Source organism: Saprolegnia diclina (assembly GCF_000281045.1).
Source record: "Saprolegnia diclina VS20 unplaced genomic scaffold supercont1.32, whole genome shotgun sequence".
NCBI lineage: Eukaryota > Oomycota > Saprolegniomycetes > Saprolegniales > Saprolegniaceae > Saprolegnia > Saprolegnia diclina.
The window spans coordinates 416,571-442,953 of NW_008246099.1; the positions used below are offsets into that span (position 1 = coordinate 416,571).

Sequence of the window (26,383 nt, forward strand, 5' to 3'; positions counted from 1 at the left end):
TTACCGGAGAGAACCCGGTGGCACGGGATACGTAGCTTTCGATTCAGCCGACTGCTCAGAGTTTCTTTCGACAGACCACCAAGAGAGAAGATGGGCTGCGTCAAGTCGACCCCGATCCCGAACGCCCCTGCCGATGCTGCGGCCAAGGCCCCCGAAGCCGCGCCGGCCCATGCTGGCGAAGGCGAGACCAAGCACTTTGACGAAGTCTACACGCTCGGGAAGAAGCTTGGCGAGGGCACCTTCTCGGTTGTCAAGGAGGGCACGCACAAGGCGAGTGGCAAGAAGTATGCCATCAAGTGCATCAAGAAGCAGGGCTTGACCCAGGAGGACCTCGACGCTCTCCACGAGGAGATCAGCATCTTGAAGAAAGTAAAAGCCGGAGACGTTGCAAGGATCGTGGATCTGATCCAACCGGTGGTTGTAGATGGACCACCCCAACATCATGACGCTGTACGAAGTCTTTTCGGAACCCGCGTACTATTACCTCGTGACCGAAATCATGGAGGGCGGTGAGCTCTTTGACCGCATTGTTGAAAAGGTATGTTGGATCCGCCGAGGCCGTCAAACGCTCAAACCTGCTTGATAGACGTACTACACGGAGAAGGAAGCCCGCGACTTGGTGCTCATTCTGCTGAACGCGATCAAGTACTGCCACGATCGCGGTGTTGTCCACCGCGACTTGAAGGTAGCGCATCATATTGTAGTGGTGGCATATCTCACGGTTCGAATTGCAGCCTGAGAACTTGCTTCTGACGAGCAAGAGCGACGACGCCTTTATCAAGATTGCCGACTTTGGCTTTGCCAAGCAAGACTTTAACGCGTCGCTGACGACGGCCTGCGGCACGCCGGGGTGCGCTCACGAGTACTGCATGGATGTGTGCTCATGGCATCTCTAGCTACGTCGCGCCCGAGATCTTGAAGGGCGAGTCGTATGGCAAGACAGTTGATATTTGGAGCATTGGTGTCATCACGTTCATCTTGCTCTGCGGCTACCCGCCGTTCCACGACGAGAACCAGAAGCGCCTCTTCAACGCGATCAAGATTGGGTCGTTCAAGTTTGAGTCGCCGTACTGGGACGCGGTCTCGGCCGAAGCCAAGGACTTTATCTCGACCATGCTCGTCGTGGACCCGACCAAGCGGTACGGGCAACCTGCATCCGTGTACTTCGACACTCACCCCTACTAGGTCGGACGCGGACCAGCTCCTCCAGCACACGTGGATCACGGGCACGGAAGTCTCGACCGTGCCGTTGACGCAGGCCATGGAACAGCTCAAGAAGTACAACGCGCGACGAAAGTTCAAGGCCGCCGTGCGCACTGTCCAGGTGACGACGGCGCTCAAGAAGGCGATGGGCGGCTCGTCGTCGGTCGTCGACGATGTCACTCCCGTCGAAGGCGAGGCCGTCGAGGACATTGCGCTCGAGGTCGACGCGACGCCGGCCGCGGCGCCGGCGACCGGAGAGACCAAGGCGTAGACACAAAGCGGCGCGATCTATTCCTAATCGGTTTTATCTTTGCGCGTGATGTTGAAGGCATCGCAAACGTTGTGCAGTACGCCGCCGTCGTACGGGTTGCGGTCAATGTCGTCGGCTGTGAGGAGCAACGACGTCTCAGCGCTGCTCGCGTCGACGAGCCCGACGCCGCCCCACGACATGTCAAAAGCCACGGGACGCGTCGGCGCCGGCACGTCGTCCGCGTGGTCTTTGTGAAGGCGCTGGCGCTTGAAGTGCTCGTTGGCGGTGCAGTTGCGGTACACGCGGCCCATTTGGCACCCGAGGAGGAGGCTCACGAGGAACCAAACCGCGAGCGCGAGCGACGCAACGAACGCGACACGCGCGTTCTCTGGCGACTACAGTACCAAGCGCATGGAACGTCGTAGTGCATAGTCGACGGCCGTACCAAGATGATGTCGGTGAGCACTTGCGTCAGGAGCGCGACGGACGCGTTGCGCGCGTCTGCGAGCGAGTGCGTCATCTAACTCTGCGCATGAGGCCATGGTGCGTGCGCGTCGGAGCACCTTGTCGATGAAGACGCTGCAGAGGAGGTACACGAGGTGGCTACTTCCGCAGACATTGACCTAATACGTGCACGTTGAAGAGCCAGTCTTGGTGGTGCGTCGTACGACGAGGAAGAAGAAGAACGCGTTGTAGTTGTGCTGGGCGATGCATGTGTTGACCCAGACTAGGAGAATCAGTGTGGCGAAGGTGCCATAGGTATGCTCGGTGTCTACTGCAGCTACAGCATGTAAATACATCCGCACACAGTCAGGTGCCTACTGGTGATCGAAGCGGGCGACGCAGTGGTTGCACACGCGGCAGTGCTTGGAACGCGGGATCCTACGGCGTTCTGAACTTGTAGCTTCCGTGCAGAAGTAGGACGTACTTGAGGGTCTTGCAGGTTCGGCAGACGCGGCCACGGGGGTAGAGCGCATCGTGGTCCGGGTAGTGCTGCTGCGTTGAAAGGTTGCGATGGGTGATGACACCGGGGTCCACGAACGAGACGCGGACAAAGAGGCCCAAGCATGCAAACGCGAAGAAGATCGCAATGACCCTAATGGTCTTTCGTCAAGCGCAACAACATGCGACGCCGACGCACCGGTCCAGGAGGTCGAGCGTGTGCCAAGCCTCCGTGACGAGCACGCCGTAGCAGAGCGAGAGGAGCGAGAGGTAGAAGAGCTACGTTCATTGAGTGGCGCCCAAGTCAACGGCCGCGTTACCTGGAAGATGCAGTTGCGCTCCTCGAAGAACCAGGCCCAGACCCGCTTCACGGCGCGGACGACGACCATCATATTGCAAGTTGCACACTGCGACACGCGCCTTCCTGTCACGAAATCGTGTGAAACACTATTTGATAGAATCGAAATAGTGAGAAATTGGGAGCGATCTTGAACGCCAAACGAGAAGGCAGCGACGGGAGGCGCATCCACGTTTGCTTGATCCGATATGCATGCAAAATTTGGCTTCTAAGTGCGACGCAGATCGCGTGCGCGGCCTTGGGTAGCCGGAACGCAGCGCTTGTCATCATACACTATTTGCGCTGATCGGGACGGATCATATCCCTCGTTAGAGACACACTGCGATAGAAGAACTTTGCCACGTGAGGGGTTCATAAAAGCCGACCTGCGAGACTCGATGTATCCAAGCTATTGAATCGCAAAGGGTATCTTAGCCCAAAGCTGGATTTGAGACTTCAGGTACGAGCATGGAGGAGCTGCCGGCAGCGGGATGCTCATCCTGCGGGCGTAGGAACCAAGATGGCCGACTCTGCCTACTCGTTCAGCTTGACGACCTTCAACCCGTCGGGGAAGCTGCTGCAGATTGAGTACGCGCTCAACGCTGTCAACAACAACGGCCGCACGTCGCTCGGCATCCGCAGCAAGAATGGCGTCGTCATCGCGACCGAGAAGAAGCTGCCGACCGTGCTCGTCGACGAAGAGGCCTACAAAAAGATCGAGAAGCTCTCGTCGAGCGCTGGCGTCGTCTACAGTGGCCTCGGCCCCGACTACCGCGTGCTCGTGCGCAAGGCCCGCAAGAAGGCGCAAGCGTACTACATGAAATACAAGGTTCGCCGCAAGTGGCTGCTTGTGGCCTCACGCCCATGCGTAGGAGAATGCCCCCGCGTCCATCTTGGTGCGCGAGATCGCGGCTGTGATGCAGGAATTCACGCAGTCGGGCGGTGTCCGCCCGTTCGGCGTCTCGCTCTTGTACGCAGGTTACGACGACGATGGGCCGCAGTTGTATCAGATCGACCCGTCGGGCTCGTACTTTGGCTGGAAAGCCACGGCCATTGGCAAGGACTCGGTCAGCGCCAAGAGCTTCCTCGAAAAGGTACATGGCGACCAACATCGGTTGGCCTCTGATGACCAAACGGTAGCGGTACAACGATGGCATGGAGTTGGAAGACGCGATCAACACGGCGCTCAAGACGATGCGCGAAGGCTTTGAAGGCGAGGTAATCTCGCAATCATGCGCAGGACGACCTTTACCGAATCTGCATGTAGATGAACGAGACCAACATCGAGGTTGGCATCATCGGCGAAGACAAGATCTTCCGTGTCTTGAGCCCGAACGAAGTCAAGGACTACCTCGCCGAAGCCGAGTAAATACGCAGGACACCTCTGTCCTGCATGCATGTGTGCGACGAGCGAAGTAATGGACTCTCCTTAACACGAGCGCTGGATTAACTCGGGCCTTGGTGTTGCTTCTTGGTCGCGTCTGAGAAGAGCGTTGCAGTCACTACCTTGGCCACTCGCGACGTGCGGTCCTCGTTGGGGGCTAGATGCTGGGACTTGCGGCGCTGCGGCAGGATCGCGTCGAGGTCAAAGGAGTCGGTACTATCACGCCGCGCGCTGCTCTTGCGACGGAGCGGGTCGGGGGCCTTGACCGGCACAATGACGTCGTCGGCGCAAATGCGGTCGTCGCTGGACGCCATCGGCGCCCTCTGCCTCTTGAGCTTATTGACCCACTTGCGAATGTGGCACTGCACGTAGACGGTGCTAAACTGCTTCTGCGCTTGGACCGCGGTCTGCAAGCTTGCGACGGACGACCGGAACGTATCCCACGCTGCCTTGGCGCTGAGACCCTCGGCGCCGGACGTCAAGAGCGCGACCGAGTCCTCGACCGCAAGCTTCTGACGCCGCAGGATCTCCTTGGTGCGGCCGTTCTGATGCACGCTCTCGAGCTGCTTGTCGATGGCGGGGCGAATGTGCGTCCAGCACGCAACGAGCTGCTTGAGCTCGTCTTCAAACGAGAGGACGCTGGAATTTCCGAGGGTGCTCCGCAGAGCTAGAGGCTTGTCATGAAGCATGGCAAAGGGGAGGAAGTGGGATACCAATGCGCTCGGCGTCGGTTAGGGGTATCGACGCGTGGTTGATCGAGAGGCGGAGGTCGTACTGCTGTGTGAGCCGAAGAAGGGTCTTGAGGTCGATCATGTCTTCGCCCATGTCGTAAAAGATGAGGCGGCAGTCGCGCGGCGCGACGCTGCCGTGGGTCACGTGCAGCACGATCTTGACAAACTCTTCGATGCCGATAAAGTCGCTTGCGCCGCGAAACTTGTTGAAGGCCGCGATGTATTGCTCGTCGATCTGCGCCTCGAGCGTTTGCCACTCGGCGACGAAGAGCGCCATTGCTTCGTCGAGGTCCACATAGCCACCCTTGCTGCGCCTACGCGCCAGGTGGCGTGCGTTCACATAATGCTCTGCAGAGACATATAAAAACACGCAACTTGAAGTTACCCGCTTGGATCTTGCACGGGTACACGGCGAAGTTGCTGCACACGGTCGTTGAAAGCGCCAATGTCCTGTGCTGCAAAGCAATTGGCGAAAACGTTGGCGGCGGCCGCGAGCACGACGTCTGTGCTCACGATACACGCGCCGTCGACAGTCTGGTGCAACTTTTGGTCGGGTCGAAAGATCTCGTGCCACTACTTAGACCACATCGCAAGCTTGCGACCGCAAGTACCTTCATAACGCCAAACACAATGTGACCAAGCGACTTTAGGTAGCTCTTGAGCATGCCGCGGCCCAATGGCCGCTGAATACCGCACGCCGCTGCGAAGAAGGCGACGCGTCGGTCACTGTGAAACATCTCACAGCCGCGAAAGATCTGCTGCAGCTGCGACCCGACAAGACTAGAAGCCTTCGAGCATCCAGTAAGCAATAGAACGAAATACCTGCGATTTTGGACCTTGGCCATGAGGTAGTCACATACATAGGCTGCGAGATCGCTGGCGGCATCCTCGCCGTCCAGCTCGAGCTCGTCAACTTTGAGCTTCTCGATAAAGATGTCGAGTACGTTCTTCTTCATTTCCCGCAGAGAGAGCTCGGGCCCGCGCGGCTTCATCATGCTATTGAACTCGCCAACGACAAAAGTCTTCCAAAGCCACGGCATATGGTACACGCTCGCTTTGGTCGCGACCTTGGACGTCGGGGCGCGGGGTGCGCTCTTCGGTGCGACCGCTTGCTGCCACCGACTTCGTCCGAGACGAAAGAGGTTGAGCGCGCGGGCGACGTGAACCGTGGCTCCGATGTTGACGGGCGTCGATGGTTTTGGTTCGGTCTCGGACGCGATAATCGGCGGACTGATGGATGGAGCGGGCGCCCCGCGTGGAAGATCGTTGTCGTCAGGTGTGACCCAGCGTCCGTCGCTGCCTGTGAGAACCTTGTTGAAAGCCTCCAAAAAGCGAGCACCTGCGGGCAAGTGCTGCGTCTACAGAGCTTGACTTAGCAACGAGAAACGATGGGAAGGAGATGCTCTTGCCTTTCGTACGATGGCATCGCGGAGCAAAAACTCATTGTCCGTGACAGCTTGAACGAAAAACGGCGCCCATGTCATGACGTCGGACGTCACCAGTGTCATGAGCGCTGGCTTGCTCAGCATCGCAAGGGCTGTCGTGAGCTCCTTCGATTCGGTCACGAGCGTCTTGAGGTGCTCGTCGCTTAAAAGAATTGCGTAGAGGCACTGCGTGACGCCGGCCACGTCACGCTTCAACGCCGCGTCGAGGCCTCGGATCTGGGCGCCGTCGCGGAGCAGTCGAAAGGTGGGAAGATCGTGCAAATCCAAGAGGAGGTTTTTGAGTCGGTGTTGCTGGAGCGTGTTGGGGCGCGCTTTCGCCGTCTCGTTCTCCATCTCAACAAAGAGCTGTCGCGTGAGGTCGCCATTGAGAAGCATAACTTTGGCGGCGTCGGCCACGTGGTGGTTGAGCCAATGGTACGCTGCCTCCAGTGGAGACAGCGTGACATCGTCGACGTTGGACGTGGTTTCGGTCGACCACAGTAAGGTGAGACCTATAGGACGTTAGAAATGTAAATCTCAACCGCGAGCGCACCGGTGGCGTTGGCTTTGACCGTGGCGTGCCACGCGTCGAGTGCGTCGGGGCTCGTCTCGAGGCGCAAAAAATGCTGGACTACGCGAGGGCAGTGCACCATGCAGTACTTAAGGATGCCTTGCTGAAGCGTTAACGTATCAATGAGCAGGTCCGGGATCTGCTTGAGGACGCTACCAAGCGCGCTGGGCGTCGCCTTGAGCAGCTGCACGACCGTTGGCACAGTGTTGGCGGTCGCAGACTCCTTGGCCTTTTCGTCGACGTCGCCGATTTCTTTTTCAAAGTGCCGCTCCAAGACGCCGCCGAGATCTTGGATTGCAGCTTGCTGGCTGCGAAACTCACCAGACTTGAGCTGCGTAAAGATGTCCAAGAGGTCGTCGCCGACGTCGTCAACAAACTCCTTGAGAGCGGTCGACTCTGGCACATCGCTGCACCGGTTCTGGTTGCCAGTTATGCTGCGGCTGCTGCTGCTAAAGCCAGAACTATCCACCGAGCTCTTGATCGTGGGAAGCATCGCGAGAAGCGCCTCTGGGCTCAAAACACTTGGTGGATGAGGAAGAATCGACTTGCGCCGCACCGAGAGTCGCGTTGCCGCCTTGCTGGGCGCTGCAAGAATCGAAGGTCGACGGGGACTAAGCGTCCGTGACGCCGTCATTTCTGCGGACCGAACCAGCGAGCTTTGACGAGCGAGGGTCGGGGGGAGCTTTGTCACTGGAGCCGGGACCTCGATGCGAGACGCCTCGGTGACGCGCAGGTCGAGTGCGCTTGCTAAGTTATTGAGAAGCGGGCGTTTCTCGTCGTCGTCAAAGCAGTGAAAGCACTTGGCGTACGTTGCCGCATGGACAGCTGCGGTCGTCGGGAGGCGTAGCGTCGTCGCGACGGGCGCTTCAAGATACAAGCCCCACAAGTCGACGACCACGTCCGGCGTCAGCACGGGTTTGACGAGGTCGCGCACAACGTCTTTCTGGCAGGAAGACTCGAGCTGGCTAAAGTGCTGCAACAGACGAGGGCTGAGCTGCGAAGGCTACGAGGGGTGTATTGAAGAACCTGGTAGATCACTTTGACGTGGTGTTCGTTCTGGCTCGTGCGCTCTTCGTGGGACGTGCGCACTAGTAGGGTTTGAGCTCAGAGATGCGTCGCTTGACGGACGGTGTGCGTACCGCAGGTGCCAGAGTACGGCGTGTTGTCGTAAAATGGTTTTTTGGCGTCGTACAAGCGGTAGACCGAGTTGAGGAGACCGCCGAGCACGAGGTCGCAGATGGTCGACGCGGGCGCGAAGTACACGCTCAGAATCTACTCGCAAGAATGATGGACCGCTACGAGCTGCAGCGATACCTCTTGAAGCAGCTCAAAGTATATGGCCGTGCACACTGCGTTGGGCGCTTCGCGGTACGGCACGGTGCCATTGGGCTGCGACTGCTGCAACAACGCTTGCCACAACTTGGCTGTCGTCGTCGGTCTAAGTGTGTTTCGCTTTGCGCTCTCTCGGCAATCTCAAATCGTACCGATCGAGGACCTCCATACGCCCAGCCCAGCGCTCGAGGATGGTCGCGGCAAGCGCATCGAGCGCCGGCGGCTTGCGTGGCGTTCGGGGCGGTTCGATAAAGTTGTAGCTGGGCGTGTGGCCCGCCCGCCACTGCATCACGCAAATACAAAAAGGCAGTCCAAAATCCGTTTCATTGGTTACGCAGAGACGATGATTACATGGTCGTGTTGTAGTACCGGTCGCCGTAGTCGCCGAGGCCCGGCACAATGTACTTGGACTCGTTGAGCTCCGGGTCGATCGCCGACGTGACGACGTGGATCTGCGGGTACGCTTCGAAGATCGCGTCGAGGCCCTCGGGGCACGCAAGCACGTTGGCGAACACAATGTCCCGCTCCTGCACGCCCGAGTCAATGAGCAGCTACGAACAGTTGCATGAGCCAGCATCCTCTTTCTTCCACGTACCTGGATGGCCTTCTTAGCGCTACCGCCCGTCGCGAGCATCGGGTCGAGGAGGAGCACGCGGTCAAATGCATTCATGCGCGGTGGGAGCTTGGCGTAGTAGACGACCGGGTGTTTCTCGGCCGAGGATTCATCGCGCTGGATAAGGATCTTGCCTACGCCGCAAAAGTTAGATAGAGTGCGGATGGGGAGCGTCATACCGACTGAGACGCTTGGCTCGCAGGCAAGGACCTGCTCGAGGAGCGCGTCGCCGGCGCGGACGATGGAGACGGCGCAGATGTTGCTGTTAGGCCGCATGCCCGAGAACTCGGCGCCCGTCGGCGTCCAGACGATCGCAAACTCAAGGGTGCACGCTGCGAGCGCTTCTTCGGCCAGAATCCTACATGAGCACGTGGATAAGATCTAAATGAGGACGGCGATGAGGGTACCGCATGAGGCGGTCGGCAAACTTCTTGAATTGGAGGTGCGACGAACGCTTGTCGCGGAGCATGACATGGAGCGACTGAACGGCGTTGGTTTGGAGAATGATCAGATTGCGGTACTTGGTCTCCATCGACGACGTGGCCGTGCACGGCTTCTTGGCCGGGTGCTTGCCGGCGACGGCGTGGGCCTTGGTGCTCTTGGGCGTGGACTTTTCGTCCTTGACGCTTGTGGGGCGGACTTCTTCCGGCGCTTGCTGGCAGCGCTTCAGGTGGCTCTCGAGAGAGATGGCGCGGCCCGAGACTTCCATTTCGCAAAACTTGCACTTGAGGAGGGCGGTCGATGCGTTCTTTTGGCGACCCGTGTTCTCAAAGTGGATGCGGATCGGGGCGGGTGGGCGGCCTGTCTTGGAGCGCTCGGGACCGACGTCGAGGAGGGCTTTCGTTGGCTCTGGCACGTAGCCGGCTTCGTCCAAGTTGGCAGCTGGGCGTTTGGTAGTCATGGCTTGCTTTTAGCGACTAAAAACGCTGGCCAAACGGTGGGTGGGCCTTTAACGGCTTTCTCTCGACCAATCACGGCGCCGGGTACTCGAATTACTCAAAAGACGACGTTTTGAGCCACCTTTTACGTAAAAAACGCCGTTGAGAGCGCTTTTGGGTTGAGATTAACACACGGTTTTCGTGCGTATCTTTTCAACGCTTGGATGGGGCGCCATAGAGCAGACCCAAGTACGACGCCAGCGTCGACGCAAAGGCGTCACTTCTCACCTTGCGCGCCGACAAGCCGTGGGCGGCCACTCCTCGCGCTCGCGCGTCCTCCGCTGCTGGACCAGCCAGCGGCACCGACTCGTGTCTCAGTGGGCTTGGGAGGAATGGAACGCCGGATGGCGCCACTCGGGGTGTCTCCGGTGCGAGCCCTGTGTGGTGGGTGCGACTAATTTCTGCTGAAAGTCCCACGGGACTTGGCCCGGGCGCAACGGCGGCGCGGTGCACCAATGCAGCGACGCTGTCGATCGCCGTGCCTCGCCGCCGTTGCTCTTCGGCGGGGTAGAGTATGCTGGTGATGTCGCTGCGCGCCGGTGCTGAGAAGGTGAACGGTGCCACGGTACTTGTACTACCATCAACAACCCCATGGCTCAAGTCGGTGGACTGGAGTCGCCGGCGGAGGCGACTCTTGGGTGCGTTCCTGGGGGTGCCACGGTCGTGGAACTGCTGCTTGAAGATGCTGGGCAGAACGGATGCGCCCTCGGACAGTACTGGTGTTGACGATGCGTCGTTGGGTGATGCTGGCGCCACGCATGGCTCCAAGGGACTTGGGTCGCTGGAGGAGGCCGGCGCTCGATCGCTTGCGCCAATGTCACCGATGGGCGCTCGGATTGCGCTGGGCGTGTAGCTCGTGGCTTGGGCATCGTCGTAGCGAGGCGGCGTCGATGCTACATGTATACAGTGAATCGATATGATGCCGCGTTGAATGAGCAGGTGACGGACGTGGTAGAAAGCACCTTCGCTCCGTCGGCGGTTTGGATCTTCTTGGCGTCGCTGACCGCCACGACTTGCCGCCGACCGAGTTGGTCCACTTTGGCAGCACGACGCTCTCGGGCGGGGACGCGGCGGAAAACACAAGCCGGCGCACTTCGGTCACTGCGCGAATGCTCGGCATTACGCCCTTTCGTAGCATATTACTGGTGTCGTTCGCTGCTGTTGCTTGAAGATTTCGGTTGCCATCGACGTCGTCGGGCCGCCCTTCCTCGCTGCTATCAACGGCTTTCAGCAGTGATATCTTGGCGGCGCGATGACTCGGATCAGCACTTTCATCGCTCACAAAGAGGGCTTGTGCGCGTTGTAGCTCAACCTCGGAGCTTTGCATTTGCCTGGCCTTGTCATCGATCGGCATATATTCCATCTCGCTCAGACTGGCGTCGTTCGTGGCTTGGTTAGAGGCGCCATCGCGTTGGAGCTGCCAATTCGCTTGATGGTCGGAGAGCCCATCATCGCGTTGGAGCTTTAAAGTAGGCACGTCAAGAGGCTCATGCGAGTCCGTTGCCATTTCTGGGGCATTGGAAGCTGTGGCTACACCGTCATACCGGTACTGTAGCTCTTGATCTCCTGCAGCATCGTCGACGCCTCGCAGTAGCTCGTACATCGGCTTCAGAGGCTCTTCGGCAACCGCGACCACGACGGGATCACCAAACGGGGACCACTTTTTCGCGACTGGCGGCGCGCATGTTGCATTCGGGAGACGCAAGCTACCGCCACCAGCTGTATACAATGGCCGGAACGATGGCACAGGCGGCCGTCCTGCACTTGTTCCTTGTCGACGAATGTCCCCCTTGGGAGACGTTGTGGTCGGCAGTGTATCTTCGCTTGCAGATTGCGAACGTGCTTCTGCGGCTTCTTCTATCGCTCGTTGAGTCTCTGTTTGGATCTCTTGTCGAGCTGCTCCTCCACGAGTTGCTGTTAGTGGCGGCTGGCTCGGTGTTGACTGACTCGGTAGGGTCCTTGCGTTCCCAACTTTGGGGGGTCTCTGGTCGCCAACTGGACGGTTCTCAGCCTGCTTCGGCATCGCTACGTTGGTGGTTTCGGACGACCACGCCGTGATACCTTCGTCTTCCTCGGAATCTAACGCTGACCGAGCCTCCAAGTCTCCTTCGGCACATTCCCATGGGTCTTGCTTCGAGCTTCGCGATTTTCGACGCGACAGAGGACCTTGCACTTGCTTGGAAGCTGCTTGCACGAGGCGAGCGGTGACGGACATCCTTCGCGCGGGCTTTTGTCGCGCATCGGCCACCTTCTCCTCGTTGCCGCTCTCGTCTTCAATCGGTTCTTCGCGCACGACGCCCATGCCACGACGCACCTCAGTCGGTGCGTTGATGAGCGAGCCTTGCAATCGCGTCGACACTCGCTGAGTCGGCGTCGGCGTGATTGACGAGCGACGCGTGCGGCTTTTTTCGTTGGCGCCGCCGTTCTTGGCCCGGCCAGCCGGCTCGGTGCTTGGCGCGTGCATTTTGTCGACAATCGAGCGCAGCCGCGTCTTGTGTTTTTTTGGTCCCGTGCTTCGGCCCCGTGCGAGCGCACTCGTGTCACTGCTCGTGCTTGACGCCGTTTCGTTGACGAGCAATGTCCGACCGGCTGACTCAATGGAACTTGCACTGCTAGTTGAAGGTTCGTCGCGCGACTTGGGCGGCGGTGTCGGCTTAGACGGCAGCGCGGGTCGCGACGGTCGCTTCTCGAGCGCTTGGGCGACTTGTAGCTGCCGAATGAGGCGCATAATGCGGCTTTGTCCGAGTTTGTACGAGCGCCACTTGTTCTGGATGCGGACCGCGCAACGCGCTTCAAAGAGCCGGCGCTTGCGGATCGCGATTTCAACGTGTCGAATGGCATCGTCGACCTTGAACGTAGCAACATGGCGACACAGTCGCTGGAGCCCATCCAGCCGCATGCCTTGGTGGCGCTACACGATCGAATGGTTCTTGTTCAAAGCTCAAGAGGACAGCTGGATGCACCTGCGGTGCTCGGGGCCGCGTCCGACCTCGCATCTGGAGAAGGCTTCGGCGGTTGTCAATGTGCTTGTAGAAGCTGTTGCCAAAGTGTCGAAACTCTTCCATGCGACTCACGACGTGGTGCTTGGTCGTGAGCCAGTGGAGAATGTTCCGCCGAATGACGCGTGCGGCGGCTCGGCGCCGCACAACACGTCGCTAGGAGGTCTGAGCCAAAGAGAGCAACACTCGGTGAGCTACCTTGCGGTGAGTCTCCGCGGCTGCATCGAGCTCGATCGCATCGCAACAAAGCGTCGCGTAGGACTGCATCGTCTCGTCGTCGTCACTGTCATCGCTGAAGGCGTCGTTCTCAAACATACCGAGACTGTCCCAGTCGTCAATGATGGCCTTGGCGTCGTGGCCGATGGCAGCAAAGCACGCGTACGACTGGTGGAGCCAGTAAAGCTTGTCCACCATGCGTCCAAGCGGGTCGTTGCGCGGGTCGGCTTGCGGACGAAAGTAGTGCAAGATGAACTCAATGTCCTCGATCCACTGCAAAACGTATCTACGCAACAAGGCGATCGCGCGGCCATTGGTTGTAGAAACGAGAAACTCACTCTCGGTCTTCCTCGCCAAAGTGGAATGGGAGCGTGTCCGAGTCGAGCTTGATCTGGACGCGGTCGAGGATGTCCTGGATCCGGTCGCGCTGCGAGAGCACGCACGCATGATGCTTGCGCTGCATCGACGGCTTCTCGCTGCGCCGGAAGTTGCGCACCATGAGCTTGGCCTCAATGCGCATCGGGTGCGTCTCCTTGGCGCGCATCAGCTCTTGCCGGATCATCGCTGCCTACGCAACATCCTCCTTGTGTCATAGCCGCTCGCAACTTGCATTTTGTACCCGCGCATGGCCCGAGAGCCCCGTGAGGTCCACCGACATGCTGAGGCGCGTGAGAAAGCATTAGTTCGGAAGGTGCTGTGCGTACCGCAGCGACTTGGCCATCCGCAAGCGCTGTGGGCGCGCCACGTCGTCCCCCATGCGCGTCGCTAAAAAGGACAACGCGAGGGAGTTACGACGCAACGAGGCGTTATTCTTCGAGCCTAAATTGGATCCACCGTGCCAGCATGGAGCGGTGGCGCGTCGAGCCGCCCAAGCCGGCGGCGCCGTGGAAGCGGAAGGATCGCGTAGCGCCGGTTGCAGACACTGACGCGACGCTGCACGATGTCCTGGCGCACTACGCAGCTCGCTTGCCGCACGACGCCAGGTCCCTCGTCGTTTCTGGACGGCAATGTACAAACTCGGTGTGGTAGGTCCTCCGAAAGCCGCGTCGATTCGCTCTGCACGCAGTTTGTACAGCCACAAAACGGTGGACTCCCACCGCAGCTCAGCACGGCGCTCGCATTGGAGTTGGCCACGACGGTCTGCGCACGAGGTAGCGACTCGGTGTCTCATGGGCGTGCGTAGATGTTGCGAAGAGCGCTTCCCGCGTCCTCGCCACTCGCCGATGTCGTGACACAGACACTGCTCCACGCCGTGTACAAAGACTACGACCCGCAGAAAGACCTGCTCGACAACTGTCGGTTCGCCGATGCGGACCTGCCCGCGCTAGATGAGGACGCGGCGCCCGAAGTCGACGACGACGCCAATGCATGTACAAAGCCAACGTCGGCGGTCGACTACGGCGCGCTCGCCAAGCTCTGGAACGACCTCGTGGCAGGCGATCGCGGTGGTGACGCTGGCGTCGCATGTCTCGTAAGCTGTATTCAAACGCTACCCGACGCTCACCAGCGCAACATCGTCGAGCGCGTCGCTGCCGAGCTGCGCCCCGTCGCCCCCGACCCGTGTGTCGAGCGGGACGAGACGACGCTGAGGATACGAGCCGACCAAGAAAACGGTGATGACGACGGCGACGAGGAAGACGACGAAGTGTTCTTTGAGCAGTTGGTACACGACCTGCGCGAGATCTACAACCTCTTGGACGCCTACGACCCCCGTGCCCAGCGCAGTGCGCGCTACAAGCTCCACGTACTTTTATCGGGTACGCTTGGCCTTCCGCCCGACGAGCGCGGCCAACCAGACGCGCGGGAACGCATGGCGCAGATCGTCGGCGACCTCGACGCGGAGACGCGTGCGCGCTTGCTCTTATTGTAATAGCTCCTATTTATTATTACGACGCCAATTCCACTATGGTGCCATCTTCTTGCGAGGTTGGTCCGTGGCGTCCTGGAGCTTTCGCTTGCCTTTGCCGCGCTTGGACTCGGCGAGCTCGGCCGTGCAACGGACACACGTGCACGTAAAGTTGTAGCGGGAGCGGAGGTCGGCTTGGCGCGCACCCACTGGTGCGTGGCGCTCGATGTACGAGATGGTGAGCTCGTCGCCAGGAGCAACGTCCTGCGTCGTGAAGACCGTGATGTCCGTCTCGTTGACGTACGTGAAGCCGCAGTTGGGCGCGCACGAGTGGTTGAGCATCGAAAAGCGGGGGAAGAGTGCGGTCCCATCCATGGACGGGAACGCCGACGAATTGAACTCAATGTCGCAGCTGTCGTCCGCCGTGGACCACACAAAATGAATGTCCTCGTCTTCGTCGTCCGAGCCATTGCCGTCGTCGTTTGACGTTGCTCGCTTCCGGTCGTCCGTGGCGTCCGTGGCGTCTGTCGCATCCGTCGCGTTGTCCGAAGCGTCATCGGACTCGTCCTCTGATTCGTCGTCTTCCGATGACTCGACTTCCGAGTCGCACTCGTCTGCGTCCCCCATGTGACACAGCTTCTGGAGCACGCGCTCCAGCAGCGGCGCGGCTTGGGCGACCAGGTCCGCCTTTGCAGCGGGATCGCCCTCGCACGAGAGAAAGTAGGGCACAATGGGCGACGGGACATCGACACCAACAGCGTTGACCTTGGCCCGCCCGAGGAGCCCCACGAAAAAGTTCAAGTCGACGTGGGCTTGGAACACAGCAAAGACTTTGGACTTGGAAGAGAACGCACGCAGCACGTACGCATGCGCGGCTGACGCGACGTCCGCGTCGATCATCTTGGCAAGCAAGGGACACTCTTCGAGGTGCAAAATATCGTGGACGGCGGCTTCCCAGTCGAGAGTGCCCGACGACCGCGCTTGTACGTAGAGTCGGTAGTAGATACGCGCGAGGATGGCTGTGACGAGAGAGAGGTGCTTGAGCTCTGCGTTGTGTGTTTGGAAAGGCTCGCTCCGCTGGAAGGTCGAAGAAAAGACGTTCGTAGGCTGCGCATGTAGAATGTCGCCACAGAGCTTCGAGCAGACGACGCTCGGCAGCTTATCACCCTTGAACTTGGTCAAGTAGACTGGTGTCGACGCGGGTGGCATGTTGGGCAGATTTGGCTGCGCGGTCATGGCCTGAACCGACGCTGGCAACGGTTGCACACAGCGCTCGTCACTGCACATGCCCGAGAGAAGCTGGAAGCTACCGGCAAGGTAATGCAGCTGCAATGGCACTGAGCCAACGAAGCGCTTGCAGACGCAGCAGACAAGCGGCGGCGTGGTCTCGGTCTCGTCGTCGCTGTCGTCGTCGCTGTCGACTTCGTGGGCTGATGCGACCGAGATGGGCGAATCTTTGAGCACGACTTGGTTGGCTGGCAGCGCAGCCTTCGCGTAGACACCGCGGCCACGCGTCGCATCGTGGCGGACCTCGACTTCGGCGGACCCGAGCTCCATGGATGGCTGATTGGCAGAAACCGGGTGCGCACTTCGAAGGTATACGGATGCGTATACGGATCGAATCTGAAACATGCAGCTTCGGACTTCGGGTGAGTCGCTTCATTTTGAGAAATCCACGATGGCCGCCAAGATGCCCCCGATCCGCCACCTCGCGTCCGCGAGCTTCCGCCAGTGGATCGATGGCCTCGACGCCTTCCTCTTCGACTGCGACGGCGGTACGTACATCGCCTGTCTAGCGCATCGAGCGAACGGAAGCTGTAGTCCTCTGGCGCGGCAGCGCGGCCATTGAAGGCGCCAAGGAAGCCATCCAGCTTCTCCGGTCGCTCGGCAAGAAGGTCGTCTTCGTGGTATGTACTGCCTCGGCGAAGGTAGCATTTCTTTATAATCGCTGCGTAGACCAACAACTCGACCAAGTCCCGCGACACCTATGTTGACAAGCTCGGTACGCTCGAGACTTTGAGCCTGGCTCACAGCACGTCTAGCCGGTCAGGGCATTTCGGCCACCGTCGGCGACATTGTAACGTACGTCGTTCCACTGCGCGAGTTCTGTAGCTCACGTACTAACTAGGTCGGCGTCGGCGTGCGCGGCGTACCTGCGCAAGCACGACGTGCAAGGCAAGGTCTATGTCGTTGGCGAGGTGCGTGCATCGTCATGGGATACGATCGAGTGCGATGAATTCCTAATTGTAGGCGGGCTTGGCAGCTGAAGTCTCGGCCCAAGGCTTTGAGAACTTTGGTTTGGAGCACAATGGCAAGACCGAGGTCCCGACGCCGTTCGCGGTGGACCCTGCCGTCGGTGCCGTCGTAATTGGCCTCGACCGGTATCTTGTCCGCGTGTCTTGATCTACTGAATTGAGCGAACGTCTGTAGTGCCATCTCGTACTACAAGCTGTCGTACGCTGCCGTCTCGATCCTCACCAACCCTGGCTGCAAGTTCTTTGCGACCAACACGTACGCCAACCGCGTGATCGGCATCCGAGTCTAATGTATGGAGATAGAGACCCGACGTTCCCAGTCGATGGCGCCGTGCTGCCGGGTGGCGGGACTTGCGTTGCGGCCTTGGCCACGGCCGTTGGCCGGTACACCACCTTCGTTTTTATTCACAAGATGCAACGGATCCATCTAGTGCGCCTGACGCCGTGATCGGCAAGCCGTCGCAAGCGCTTCTGCAAACGATCTTGTCGACGCACAACCTCGATCCCGCGCGCACGTGCATGGTATGACGCGATCAATTGGGCGCTTGGTACGAGATGAACCAATAGGTTGGCGACCGCCTCAACACGGACATTGAGTTTGGTCGGCTCGGCGGCCTTCGCACGCTCCTCGTCTTGACGGGTGTCACCGCGCCGAGTGAGATCGAGTACATTGAAAACGAGGCGCAGCGCCCCGACTTCTTCGTCGAGTCGATTGACGTGCTCAACCAGCTGGCCAAGAAGGAGTAAATCGCCGCAAAACGTCTTTAGTTTGTACTCGGTTTCTTTAGTTGCGGAATCGCGGCACTAGCCTTGTTGATAAACGAAGCAAAGAGCGACGGCTTGGGCGGGGCGTCGGCGGCCACGGGCTTGGGCGGCGCTTTGGCTGACGTCTTCTGCGCTTTCGGAGGCTTGGGCTTCTGGGCTTTTTTCTCCACTGGAACCTTGGCGAGTTTTTGCCACACAGCCTTCTTGGGTCCATTTGTAGCGTGCGCCGATGCAGCCGCATCGTCATCCCGAGGCACCGGAAGGCGCACTGGTGCAGCGTCAGTCTTGCTGCGGCTCATAAACGAGGCGAAGAGTGACGTCTTGGTGGACGTGGCATCCACGCCACGCGACGGCACCTCGTACTTGGTCGCGACCTTCGGCTTGAGGTTGCGGACTGGTGATGGAATGGCGTCTTCTGCAGCTGTATCGACCGCCTTGCGCTTCTTCGACGGCTTCTTGTCCTCGCTGGCCTTGGCCTTCTTTTGGGTTTTCTTGGCTGGTGCGGCGGCGCTGGTCTTTGCCTTCTTGGTTTTTTTGCTTGCCTCGACATCGTCGCCAGCCGGCACTGTGTCGGTAGTTACCGCTTTACGTTTCTTCACCTTGAGCTCGGTAGGGTGGGCTGCAGACGACGCTGGCGAGAGCGGTCCGACCTTCTCGGCCATCTTCTTTGCGAGACGGTCAAAAAAGCTGCTCGGCTTGTCCATCGGCGAGAGGACCTTCGCTACAGGTGCAGACTCCTTCAACTTGCGCTGCTTTGTTGGGACATTCTTGAGCGGGGAGACAACGTCATCGTCATCCACACTCTCGTCGAGTACTGTCAGGGCCTTCTTGCCCTTGCTCGCCTTCTTTGCAGGCACATCGCGTTTGGACGCGTTTGGAGACAAGGCTTCGGGCAGCGCCTTCTTCCTTGCCTTCTTTGGCCCATCGTTCGTCGGTGCAACCGCGTCAGCCAACGGTGCCCTGGACGTCTTTGTTGTCTTCTTTCGGCCCTTCGACGACTTTATCGAGGCGACAGGCTCGCGAGCAGGACTGGGTGGCGGGCTGTATTGGCGATACGGGTCATCGTTGTCATCCCAGTCGGCGCCACCGCCAAAGTCCACCTCGGGCTCGTTGTCGACTGGCATCGGCACGGGCTGCTGGGGCGCAACAGCCTTGGATTTTGTTGCCGTCTTTGCACTTTGTTCGGCATGCTTGGCTGCTTCAGCCTGCTGCACGTCGCGCAGTCGCTGGCGCGCAGCTTCTTCGGCTGCGCGCTTTGCTTCTTGATCGGCGGTGCGCTTTGCTTCCTGGTCGGCTGCGCGCTTTGCTTCCTGGTCGGTTGTGCGCTTTGCTTCTTGGTCGGCTAAGCGTCGGGCCTCGATCTGACGGTGACGCTCGGCAGCCTCTTCTCGCTCTTGAAGTTCTCTTTGTTTACTGGCGTTGTTCTCGGCCTTTTCATCAAGCTTTGCAGCGAGAAAGACGGCGTTCGTTCGGACGGTATCGGCTTGCCGTGCCCGTACTGCGCGAAGACGCGCTTCCAATGCCAAACAGTGCAGATCGAAGGCCCTGCGCTCGCATCGCGCGTCGAAGACGAGCCGCTACATCGTCGCATCAGCTTGACCACCCGAGAGATGGGCCACATGTACCTCGGCCCGTCCGATCTCAACCGCCGCGCTGCTCATCCAGTCTCCGCTCAAAAGCCTCGTTTAACCGGATTTTCTGGCTCTTCCGACTAGGTCCGAAAGCGAACTTAACTGAAGGAGGTCGCTCGAGTTTGGATCTTCACAGCCGCTTCACGATGGGCACCGTCGAGTCCAAGGCGACGCTTGTGCCGCCCTTTGAGCGCATGTCCGAATGTACATATGTCCTCGTATCGTAATATATGAAAGGTGATAATGGGCTAGGGAACCTCACGCGGGTCGAGAAGCTGCTCAGCGACTACTTGGCGAAAGACTTGGACTTTGGGCTCGACTATCACGGATTGAGTTTGCTCCTGGATGGCGACAAGGAGTGGAGCGAGCGCATCATCAAGGCTTTTGGCAGCCAAAATGGCTTGTACGACTGTGCTTTGTTGTAGAAGCGGAACATACGTGCGCGTAGAATCAACGTGCTTTCGTTCATCACTGGCGCCTGCCTCGTCGTGAGCGCGACGCCCGAAGAGAAAGCTGCGCGTAGACTGCAAGTTGTACGCCACAGAAGACTCACGACTGTGACACCTTAGTCTGCTTCAAGGCCTTTGACTTTAGCGGCACGGGCTCCATCTCAATGGACGAGACGGTACGCCCTTGTGGACCTCGTCACCTCACCAACTGACATAGACAATTCTCTTTCTCTGTGCGCTGCGTGGGTACAGCGTCATGCTGGGACTCGGCGCAACGCCCGCCGACGACGCCATGGAGGCGTGCGCGCTTGAAGTCTTTAAACTCGTATCTTGCGGCATGGCGACGGTGGGCTCACATGCTTCGTGTAGTGTGAAAAGGACAACTACAGCAAAATCACCAAAGATGATTTTTTGCTGTGGGCGACCAAGAAAGTAGCCGTCGACCATGCCAATGGTCTTTCCAGCGACAACATTCTCGGTGCCTTTGGCCTTGGGCCATCTCCAGCAACTGGCAAGACAGTCGCGGCCTCTCCTCGAGACGCCGACCGCACTGAAGTCAGCACACCGACAAGTACGAGTGCCGAGTAAGGCGAACAGAGTACCAGCATGCGCGCCTACAAATTTCCAGCGAATCAACTGGAATCTGATGTGATGGAAATGAATGGGCAAAAGATTGCGCCAACTCGGTGCATATCGTCGCATCCGTTGTCTATTGAAGCTAATGCATCGTACGGTATGTTGAAGCAGGGCTAACAAGCTTGAGCGAGGACCCGTTGTCATCGACGCCCTTCGTGTCACCGACAATCCGCGGCGGGACGTCTTAAGTGTCGGCTGATTTCGGGCGGGCAACAATGTAGTACGTTGTACCGAAGTGAAAACGGTGTATGGTCTCGATGTGGAGGCCCGCATCGGCCACGATCTGCAGGATGTCCCGATTCCAGAGACAGCCCCAGCGCTCGGCGTGCTTGGCGGCAAACTTGTCGAGGACGTACGAGAGCCAATCGTAGTGGCTGCGCCCGTGCTCGAGGAGCAGGATCTTCCCGCCATTTTTCTTGCACACGCGCTGCATCTCGGCTAGCATGACGTCGGGGTGGTCGACGCTGCACAGTGCAAACGTGTCGATCACCGTGTCGAAAGAGTCGGTCGGCAAGTTCAAGGCCTCTGCGCTCATGACAGCAGTCTTCATGTTGGCGCGAAGGTTTGAGCGCTCAATTTGAGCGAGCATGCTAGCGCTAAGATCGGTAAGTAGCACGTCAGCCTCTGGCGCGTAGTAGGGCAGGTTGCGGCCCGTGCCAGCCGCCACCTCCAGGATGGACCCTTGAGCATGCTTCAGGAGGAAGCGCCGCATGAGACCAATGCCAGCCATGGTTTCGTCCGTGCCAATCTCTACGTCAACATACACGCGTCGGTGAGCCGAGGAAGGCAAAAGGTACACAGAAGCAGCAACCCACCTTGATCGTACTGGGCCGAGTTGCGGTCGAAACGAGCTTGGCGCTCAGCGTCTGAGATGTGATTTTCCATGTCCTTGCTCGGGTCATACATGTACACGTACGCGGCGAGCACGCCGGCGCCATAGACCGTAAGACCTCCTGCCGCCAAAGCTGCCTTCTTGAGCGCCATGATGTGGCTGTCCGGATATGCTCGATTGGATTACGCAGTCGCCCATGAAAGTTCAAAATCACCCAATTCGTCCTCTCCTGGACTGCTCTGCGTCAGCAGACCGTCGAGTGTCGAGGCTCATGCAACGACGCACGCGTACTCGTCCATTATATATCAGCAACTTTGAAGTCGTTCTGTGGGAAGCAGCCTCACGGTGCTGTTTTCGAATGACTCAGCGTCTCAACCAACCAGCGTGCAAATGAGGTACCACACATCCTGTACGCGACTGTGTACCGTTCTTGTCATCGGATGAGTGTCGACGAGTCGACTACAGTGCGTATATATGTATAGCTTGTGGCAGCTCGTTGAGGCTCGCTGTAGCTCGCAGGAGAACGACTCGAATATTGTTGTCTGGATGATCTGCGCGCCAAGGTTGCGTGTGTTTAACGTACTGCGGACCGCGACGTTTTGGAGGGAACGCCTCCGAGTGGCTCACGAGAGGCGACGTCCCACTCTCACGCCAAATTGGGTATTTTGTGCCTAACTAGGACAAAATATGCGAACCGCCGGTTTGAGTGGTGTGTGTGGTGAAACCACTGCGGCCATCGCAACTTGATTCCCTCTTTCTTTGAATAAGATTCGCTCTTCTCAGGCGTATTTTATTGGCCAGCTGTACTGTGTAAACTCATATCCCGTACAAACCCATATTTCTATTCCGATTGGCGCAGCCGTTTGCTCGGCAAGGATCGCCTGGGCCATTTATCTTTTTGAGCAACATGAAGTATCTGGCAGTCACGGGCGGCACGGTCTCGGGCCTCGGGAAGGGCATCACGATCTCCAGCATCGGCGTCGTCCTCAAGGCCTGCGGCCTCCGCGTCACCTCGGTCAAGATCGACCCGTACCTTAACTGCGACGCTGGCACTATGAGCCCCTTTGAGCACGGCGAAGTCTTTGTCCTTGACGACGGCGGCGAAGGCGATCTCGATCTTGGCAACTATGAGCGCTTCCTCAACATCACGCTCACCAAGGACCACAACATCACGACGGGCAAGGTCTACAGCCAGGTCATCCGCCAAGAGCGCCGCGGCGACTACCTCGGCAAGACGGTCCAAGTCGTGCCGCACGTCACGGACGCGATCCAGTCGTGGATCGAGCGCGTCGCGCAGATCCCGGTCGAAGGCGACGACAAGCCCGCGGACGTGTGCCTCATCGAAGTCGGCGGCACAGTCGGCGATATCGAGTCGATGGTGTTCCTCGAGGCCCTCCGCCAGTTCCAGTTCCGCGTCGGCGTCGAAAACTTTTGCCTCGTGCACGTCTCGCTTGTGCCTGTCATGGGCACGGTCGGCGAGCAAAAGACTAAGCCAACGCAGCATGCGATCAAGGAGCTTCGCAGCGCGGGCCTCACGCCGGACGTCATTATTTGCCGCGCGTCGTCGCAGCTCGAGCCCGCAACGAAGGCCAAGATTGGCATGTTTTGCCAGGTCTCGCAGAACCACGTGCTCAGCGTCCATGACGTGAGCAACATCTACCACGTACCGTTGCTCCTCGCCAAGCAGGGTGCTGCGTCGATCTTGCTCTCGAAGCTCCAGATGATGCACAAGTTTGCTGAGCCGGATCTCGCTGCGTGGTCGGCCATGGCGCACCGCGTCGACAACTACGACAAGCTTGTCAAGATCGCGCTTGTCGGCAAGTACACGGGTCTCCAAGACTCGTACTTGAGCGTCATCAAGGCCCTCAAGCACGCGTCGATGCGCTGCAACCACGACCTCGAGATCGAGTGGATCGAGTCGGTCGACCTCGATACGGTCTCCAAGGTCTCGGAACCCGAGAAGTATGCAGCTGCGTGGGCCAAGCTCAAGTCGTGCCAGGGTATCGTCGTTCCCGGCGGTTTCGGCGACCGCGGCGTCGATGGCAAGGTTGTCACGGCGCAATACGCCCGCGAAAACAAGATTCCGTACCTCGGTATCTGCCTCGGCTTCCAGGTCGCGACCATCGAGTACGCGCGCAACGTGCTCGGCTGGAAGAACGCCAACTCAGGCGAGTTTGACGAGTTCACGGACAAGAAGGTCGTCGTGTTCATGCCGGAAATCAACCCGAACGAGATGGGTGGTACGATGCGCTGTGGTGCCCGGTCGACCGCGCTCGAGACGCCCAAGTCGGGCAAGCGCTCGCTCGCGTCGTACTTGTACCAGAACAAGCCCGAGATCCTCGAGCGCCACCGCCACCGGTACGAGATCAACCCCGACTTTGTCGCCGACCTCGAAGGCGCTGGTCTTCAGTACGTTGGCCGCGGCGACAAGGGTCTCCGCATGCAGATCGCCGAACTCGATCGCGATGTGCACCCGTTCTACTTTGGCACGCAGTATCACCCCGAATTCAAGACGCACCCGAACGACCCGAGCCCGCCGTTCTATGGTCTCCTCCTCGCGGCCACGGGCGGCCTCGACGCGTACATGAAGGATTGCGACAAGCGCTTCGCTGCCTAAGTTAGAAGACTAGCGTAGACATACGATGATGAACCATGGATATACACACCTACCCGTCCTCGATCCGTGTAGTAACCCACCATCTTAATTTATTCGATTATTTATCAGCCCGAATCCCTCTTATTTTTTACAGCGAATCCGCTCGCCCCAAGCACCAAGCGCACGCATCTCGGCTTGTCACGAGCACCTTGGTGCAGGGCGTCATCCCGTCTTGTCGGACATTTGAGCCAAGATCTGGGCCCGAGAATGCATGTCATCGAGCTAGGTGACGTGGAACTAGCCAACGGCCTTTCGTACTTATCGGGATTCCATTTTGCGGAAGCCAATATCTTCCGACGATGGAAGCGCTCTTGGCCGACGAAGAGAACCAGTCCCGGCGTACGTTCTGCCAGCTCTCCTTCGGGACGATCTACGACAATGCGGAGCGGGGCCAGACGTCCGTGTCCAACCTGCTCCACTTCTTTGAGCGGCAGAGCGCAGCCCAGCGCAAGCATGCTGAAACTATGCTCGAGTACGTGAACGACGTCTTCAAGCCCACGGAGACCAATGGCATTGGCGAGCTCCCGGCCTATGAAGAGCAAGGCACGAGCATTAAGCGTACGCTTGGCCAGCTGCAGCAGTATGCGCTGGCACTCCACACGCAGCAGCTCGTTTGGACGCAGGTCGTGGACGAGCATGTCACGCGCCCGCTCTCGTCGCTGCAGTCAGCATCGAGCAGCTACATTCAAACCCTCGAGAACGAGATTGTGCGCGTGAACGAAGAGTATTCGATGGTACAAGCCATGCAGATCAAGGTAATGCGACACTGGAGGAGTATGGTTCAATCCCCCGACCAGGTCAACGACGCTTTTACGGAAGCGAAGCGCCATGTTGCCGACGCCAAGGCCCAGCAGCGCCGTGCGCTGCACGTATGCTATTCTATTACACGAATATCTGTCTGTCTAAAGGCACAGCGTAGGAGATTGGTGTCCCGTCGTTCGAGCTGCAGCGGCTCGCTGCGCGTGTGACCAAGTGCGAGCGTGCGCTTCGCGAAGCGAACGAGGAGAAGGTTGCAACGAAGAAGCTTCTTCTCGCCAAGATCATCGCTCGCGACGAGATGGCCATGGCCGTCAGCGTCGCGTACCAACGCGCAGAGGAAGAGCGCATGGACCAGATCGCGTCGTGCCTCAAGATGTGGGTTTCGGTCGAGCGAGACCAACTGAAGTTCCGCGAAGCCCAATTGCGCGCAATGGACGAGCTAACGACGCGCCTCGACCGGTCTGCTGATCTGCAGTTGCTCATCCACGTGCGCGCTTGATGGTGATCTACCGCCTCGTCATGACTTGCCACGTAGAACCGTCAAAACCCGGACAATTTGCATTTCCAAGGAAAAGCGCTCTCGATCTTGGAGTGGCACTGGGAGCGCGAGCTGCCTCAAGCGGCAACGACGACCACGGACGATCCATTGGACGAAGACGAGCTTGACGCGGCGACCATTACAGCTGCTGCGCCGTCGCTACCGTCCGTCCAAGACAGCCTCTCGCGTCTGTTCGAGTCTATTGTACTGCCAGACGAGGGCGACGAGGTCGAGCTGCCTCCCGGATTCTTTGATGACATTGGGCAATGGTGCGCGACCCACGACGGCCGCCTCGAGTTTGTAAAGACGCTCAATCGCCAACGCAGTGTCGATACGAAGCTCTACCACGTCGGCTGCTTTCGGCACCTTGTCGCGTGCTTTGATGTGTTCTTCGATGCGTGCGCCGCCCAGGACGACGTCAAAGCGGCCAAGACCGCGATGATGTTGGCGGCGACGTTCTACCACGTGCCAATCGAGCACCGCGACGCTGCAAGTGCTGTCGACGACGAGGGCCACCACCGCATTGAGCGCAAGTACGTGCAGGAGGATATCAAGCATCACGTCATTTGGCGCAACGCCAAGTTTTGGGAGAAGGCGCTGCTTCTTGCCATCGGCGAAGAGCTCCACAAGGCACCCCAGGAGGTCCCTTGGGAAGAGCTCCCGACCAACGTACCCCGCAGCCACGGTATACCCTATCCATGCACACTGTCCTCAAACATTTTGTGCAGGCGTGTTTACGCGAGAAGAAGCTGTGAGTCTCGTCCACAACATTGTGGTAGGCAACAGGACCTGTCTACTGTATTCAGCTAATGCCAAACCGTGTAGTTTGGGCAACTCGGATCGTTTACGCTGAGCATGCTGGAGCTGGACGTTCCGATTGAAGACATTCGCCACTTTATCGAGACAATGTGCGACGCGCATGAGCTCACGGAGGACCAGCGCTTCATACTTCGCGCCAACCTTCGCGACATTGTACTCAAGGGCTCGTCGCTGTAGCGCCGTAGTAGTCGAAGAGCAACGTCGCTTGCATGGCTTTGAATCGAGTAGTGTTTTCCATGGGCCGTTGTCCAAGGGGA

The 26,383-nt window shown here is 58.9% G+C and overlaps 14 protein-coding genes across 16 annotated transcripts; 7 read left to right on the top strand and 7 right to left on the bottom strand.

The window, feature by feature from the left end:
- Positions 1 to 46: 46 nt before the first annotated feature.
- On the top strand, positions 47 to 1,518 carry SDRG_09871 (CAMK/CAMK1 protein kinase). Its single transcript, XM_008615829.1, has 6 exons — positions 47 to 369; positions 425 to 538; positions 587 to 685; positions 735 to 850; positions 897 to 1,139; positions 1,186 to 1,518. The coding sequence occupies exons 1-6, from the start codon at positions 91 to 93 to the stop codon at positions 1,472 to 1,474; spliced, it is 1,140 nt and encodes a 379-aa protein (XP_008614051.1). The 5' UTR covers positions 47 to 90; the 3' UTR covers positions 1,475 to 1,518.
- SDRG_09872 lies at positions 1,399 to 2,794 on the bottom strand (the record flags this gene model as incomplete). 2 transcript variants are annotated; one of them, XM_008615830.1, is made up of 9 exons in its annotated part: positions 2,716 to 2,787; positions 2,595 to 2,674; positions 2,382 to 2,549; positions 2,276 to 2,335; positions 2,230 to 2,234; positions 2,122 to 2,180; positions 2,017 to 2,076; positions 1,899 to 1,973; positions 1,498 to 1,848 (listed from the first exon to the last, which is right to left on the bottom strand). In XM_008615830.1, the coding sequence occupies exons 1-9, from the start codon at positions 2,785 to 2,787 to the stop codon at positions 1,498 to 1,500; spliced, it is 930 nt and encodes a 309-aa protein (XP_008614052.1). The 2 variants fall into 2 exon arrangements, with proteins under 2 accessions (XP_008614053.1, XP_008614052.1); XM_008615831.1 differs by having other exon boundaries at positions 1,399 to 1,848; positions 2,122 to 2,234; positions 2,716 to 2,794.
- A 363-nt stretch (positions 2,795 to 3,157) lies between these two features.
- SDRG_09873 (proteasome subunit alpha type-2-A) lies at positions 3,158 to 4,189 on the top strand. The gene is made up of 5 exons (XM_008615832.1): positions 3,158 to 3,192; positions 3,245 to 3,561; positions 3,605 to 3,826; positions 3,873 to 3,950; positions 4,000 to 4,189. The coding sequence occupies exons 2-5, from the start codon at positions 3,253 to 3,255 to the stop codon at positions 4,099 to 4,101; spliced, it is 711 nt and encodes a 236-aa protein (XP_008614054.1). The 5' UTR covers positions 3,158 to 3,192; positions 3,245 to 3,252; the 3' UTR covers positions 4,102 to 4,189.
- SDRG_09874 (hypothetical protein) lies at positions 4,152 to 8,463 on the bottom strand (the record flags this gene model as incomplete). Its single annotated transcript, XM_008615833.1, has 11 exons — positions 4,152 to 4,783; positions 4,830 to 5,161; positions 5,233 to 5,420; positions 5,459 to 5,627; positions 5,670 to 6,205; positions 6,266 to 6,783; positions 6,825 to 7,815; positions 7,869 to 7,930; positions 7,982 to 8,114; positions 8,157 to 8,280; positions 8,327 to 8,463. 11 exons carry the CDS (start codon positions 8,461 to 8,463, stop codon positions 4,179 to 4,181), a joined length of 3,795 nt encoding a protein of 1,264 aa, XP_008614055.1. The 3' UTR covers positions 4,152 to 4,178.
- A 58-nt stretch (positions 8,464 to 8,521) lies between these two features.
- Positions 8,522 to 9,688, bottom strand: SDRG_09875 (hypothetical protein; the record flags this gene model as incomplete). Its single annotated transcript, XM_008615834.1, has 4 exons — positions 8,522 to 8,725; positions 8,770 to 8,921; positions 8,967 to 9,145; positions 9,195 to 9,688. The coding sequence occupies 4 exons, from the start codon at positions 9,686 to 9,688 to the stop codon at positions 8,522 to 8,524; spliced, it is 1,029 nt and encodes a 342-aa protein (XP_008614056.1).
- Positions 9,689 to 9,878: 190 nt separating this feature from the next.
- On the bottom strand, positions 9,879 to 13,697 carry SDRG_09876 (hypothetical protein; the record flags this gene model as incomplete). Its single annotated transcript, XM_008615835.1, has 7 exons — positions 9,879 to 10,618; positions 10,674 to 12,636; positions 12,689 to 12,880; positions 12,923 to 13,226; positions 13,279 to 13,508; positions 13,560 to 13,599; positions 13,645 to 13,697. 7 exons carry the CDS (start codon positions 13,695 to 13,697, stop codon positions 9,879 to 9,881), a joined length of 3,522 nt encoding a protein of 1,173 aa, XP_008614057.1.
- Positions 13,698 to 13,752: 55 nt separating this feature from the next.
- SDRG_09877 lies at positions 13,753 to 14,854 on the top strand. 2 transcript variants are annotated; one of them, XM_008615836.1, is made up of 3 exons: positions 13,753 to 13,923; positions 13,970 to 14,078; positions 14,124 to 14,810. In XM_008615836.1, the coding sequence occupies exons 1-3, from the start codon at positions 13,784 to 13,786 to the stop codon at positions 14,808 to 14,810; spliced, it is 936 nt and encodes a 311-aa protein (XP_008614058.1). In that variant the 5' UTR covers positions 13,753 to 13,783. The 2 variants fall into 2 exon arrangements, with proteins under 2 accessions (XP_008614058.1, XP_008614059.1); XM_008615837.1 differs by having other exon boundaries at positions 13,753 to 14,078; positions 14,124 to 14,854.
- SDRG_09878 (hypothetical protein) lies at positions 14,844 to 16,343 on the bottom strand (the record flags this gene model as incomplete). Its single annotated transcript, XM_008615838.1, has 1 exon — positions 14,844 to 16,343. One exon carries the CDS (start codon positions 16,341 to 16,343, stop codon positions 14,844 to 14,846), a length of 1,500 nt encoding a protein of 499 aa, XP_008614060.1.
- Positions 16,344 to 16,459: 116 nt separating this feature from the next.
- Positions 16,460 to 17,913, top strand: SDRG_09879 (hypothetical protein). Its single transcript, XM_008615839.1, has 10 exons — positions 16,460 to 16,561; positions 16,608 to 16,693; positions 16,743 to 16,788; positions 16,829 to 16,868; positions 16,915 to 16,984; positions 17,037 to 17,167; positions 17,217 to 17,297; positions 17,345 to 17,425; positions 17,473 to 17,563; positions 17,609 to 17,913. Exons 1-10 carry the CDS (start codon positions 16,465 to 16,467, stop codon positions 17,786 to 17,788), a joined length of 903 nt encoding a protein of 300 aa, XP_008614061.1. The 5' UTR covers positions 16,460 to 16,464; the 3' UTR covers positions 17,789 to 17,913.
- On the bottom strand, positions 17,790 to 19,488 carry SDRG_09880 (hypothetical protein). Its single transcript, XM_008615840.1, has 2 exons — positions 19,432 to 19,488; positions 17,790 to 19,383 (listed from the first exon to the last, which is right to left on the bottom strand). The coding sequence occupies exons 1-2, from the start codon at positions 19,465 to 19,467 to the stop codon at positions 17,806 to 17,808; spliced, it is 1,614 nt and encodes a 537-aa protein (XP_008614062.1). The 5' UTR covers positions 19,468 to 19,488; the 3' UTR covers positions 17,790 to 17,805.
- A 59-nt stretch (positions 19,489 to 19,547) lies between these two features.
- Positions 19,548 to 20,654, top strand: SDRG_09881 (hypothetical protein). Its single transcript, XM_008615841.1, has 6 exons — positions 19,548 to 19,641; positions 19,690 to 19,840; positions 19,886 to 19,956; positions 20,007 to 20,062; positions 20,104 to 20,211; positions 20,256 to 20,654. The coding sequence occupies exons 1-6, from the start codon at positions 19,584 to 19,586 to the stop codon at positions 20,472 to 20,474; spliced, it is 663 nt and encodes a 220-aa protein (XP_008614063.1). The 5' UTR covers positions 19,548 to 19,583; the 3' UTR covers positions 20,475 to 20,654.
- SDRG_09882 (hypothetical protein) lies at positions 20,539 to 21,520 on the bottom strand. The gene is made up of 2 exons (XM_008615842.1): positions 21,338 to 21,520; positions 20,539 to 21,272 (listed from the first exon to the last, which is right to left on the bottom strand). Exons 1-2 carry the CDS (start codon positions 21,504 to 21,506, stop codon positions 20,707 to 20,709), a joined length of 735 nt encoding a protein of 244 aa, XP_008614064.1. The 5' UTR covers positions 21,507 to 21,520; the 3' UTR covers positions 20,539 to 20,706.
- A 731-nt stretch (positions 21,521 to 22,251) lies between these two features.
- SDRG_09883 (CTP synthase) lies at positions 22,252 to 24,085 on the top strand. Its single transcript, XM_008615843.1, has one exon. It carries the CDS (start codon positions 22,262 to 22,264, stop codon positions 23,969 to 23,971), a length of 1,710 nt encoding a protein of 569 aa, XP_008614065.1. The 5' UTR covers positions 22,252 to 22,261; the 3' UTR covers positions 23,972 to 24,085.
- A 96-nt stretch (positions 24,086 to 24,181) lies between these two features.
- Positions 24,182 to 26,377, top strand: SDRG_09884 (hypothetical protein). The gene is made up of 6 exons (XM_008615844.1): positions 24,182 to 24,765; positions 24,808 to 24,879; positions 24,930 to 25,256; positions 25,305 to 25,992; positions 26,036 to 26,082; positions 26,133 to 26,377. Exons 1-6 carry the CDS (start codon positions 24,310 to 24,312, stop codon positions 26,301 to 26,303), a joined length of 1,761 nt encoding a protein of 586 aa, XP_008614066.1. The 5' UTR covers positions 24,182 to 24,309; the 3' UTR covers positions 26,304 to 26,377.
- The last annotated feature ends 6 nt before the right edge of the window (positions 26,378 to 26,383 follow it).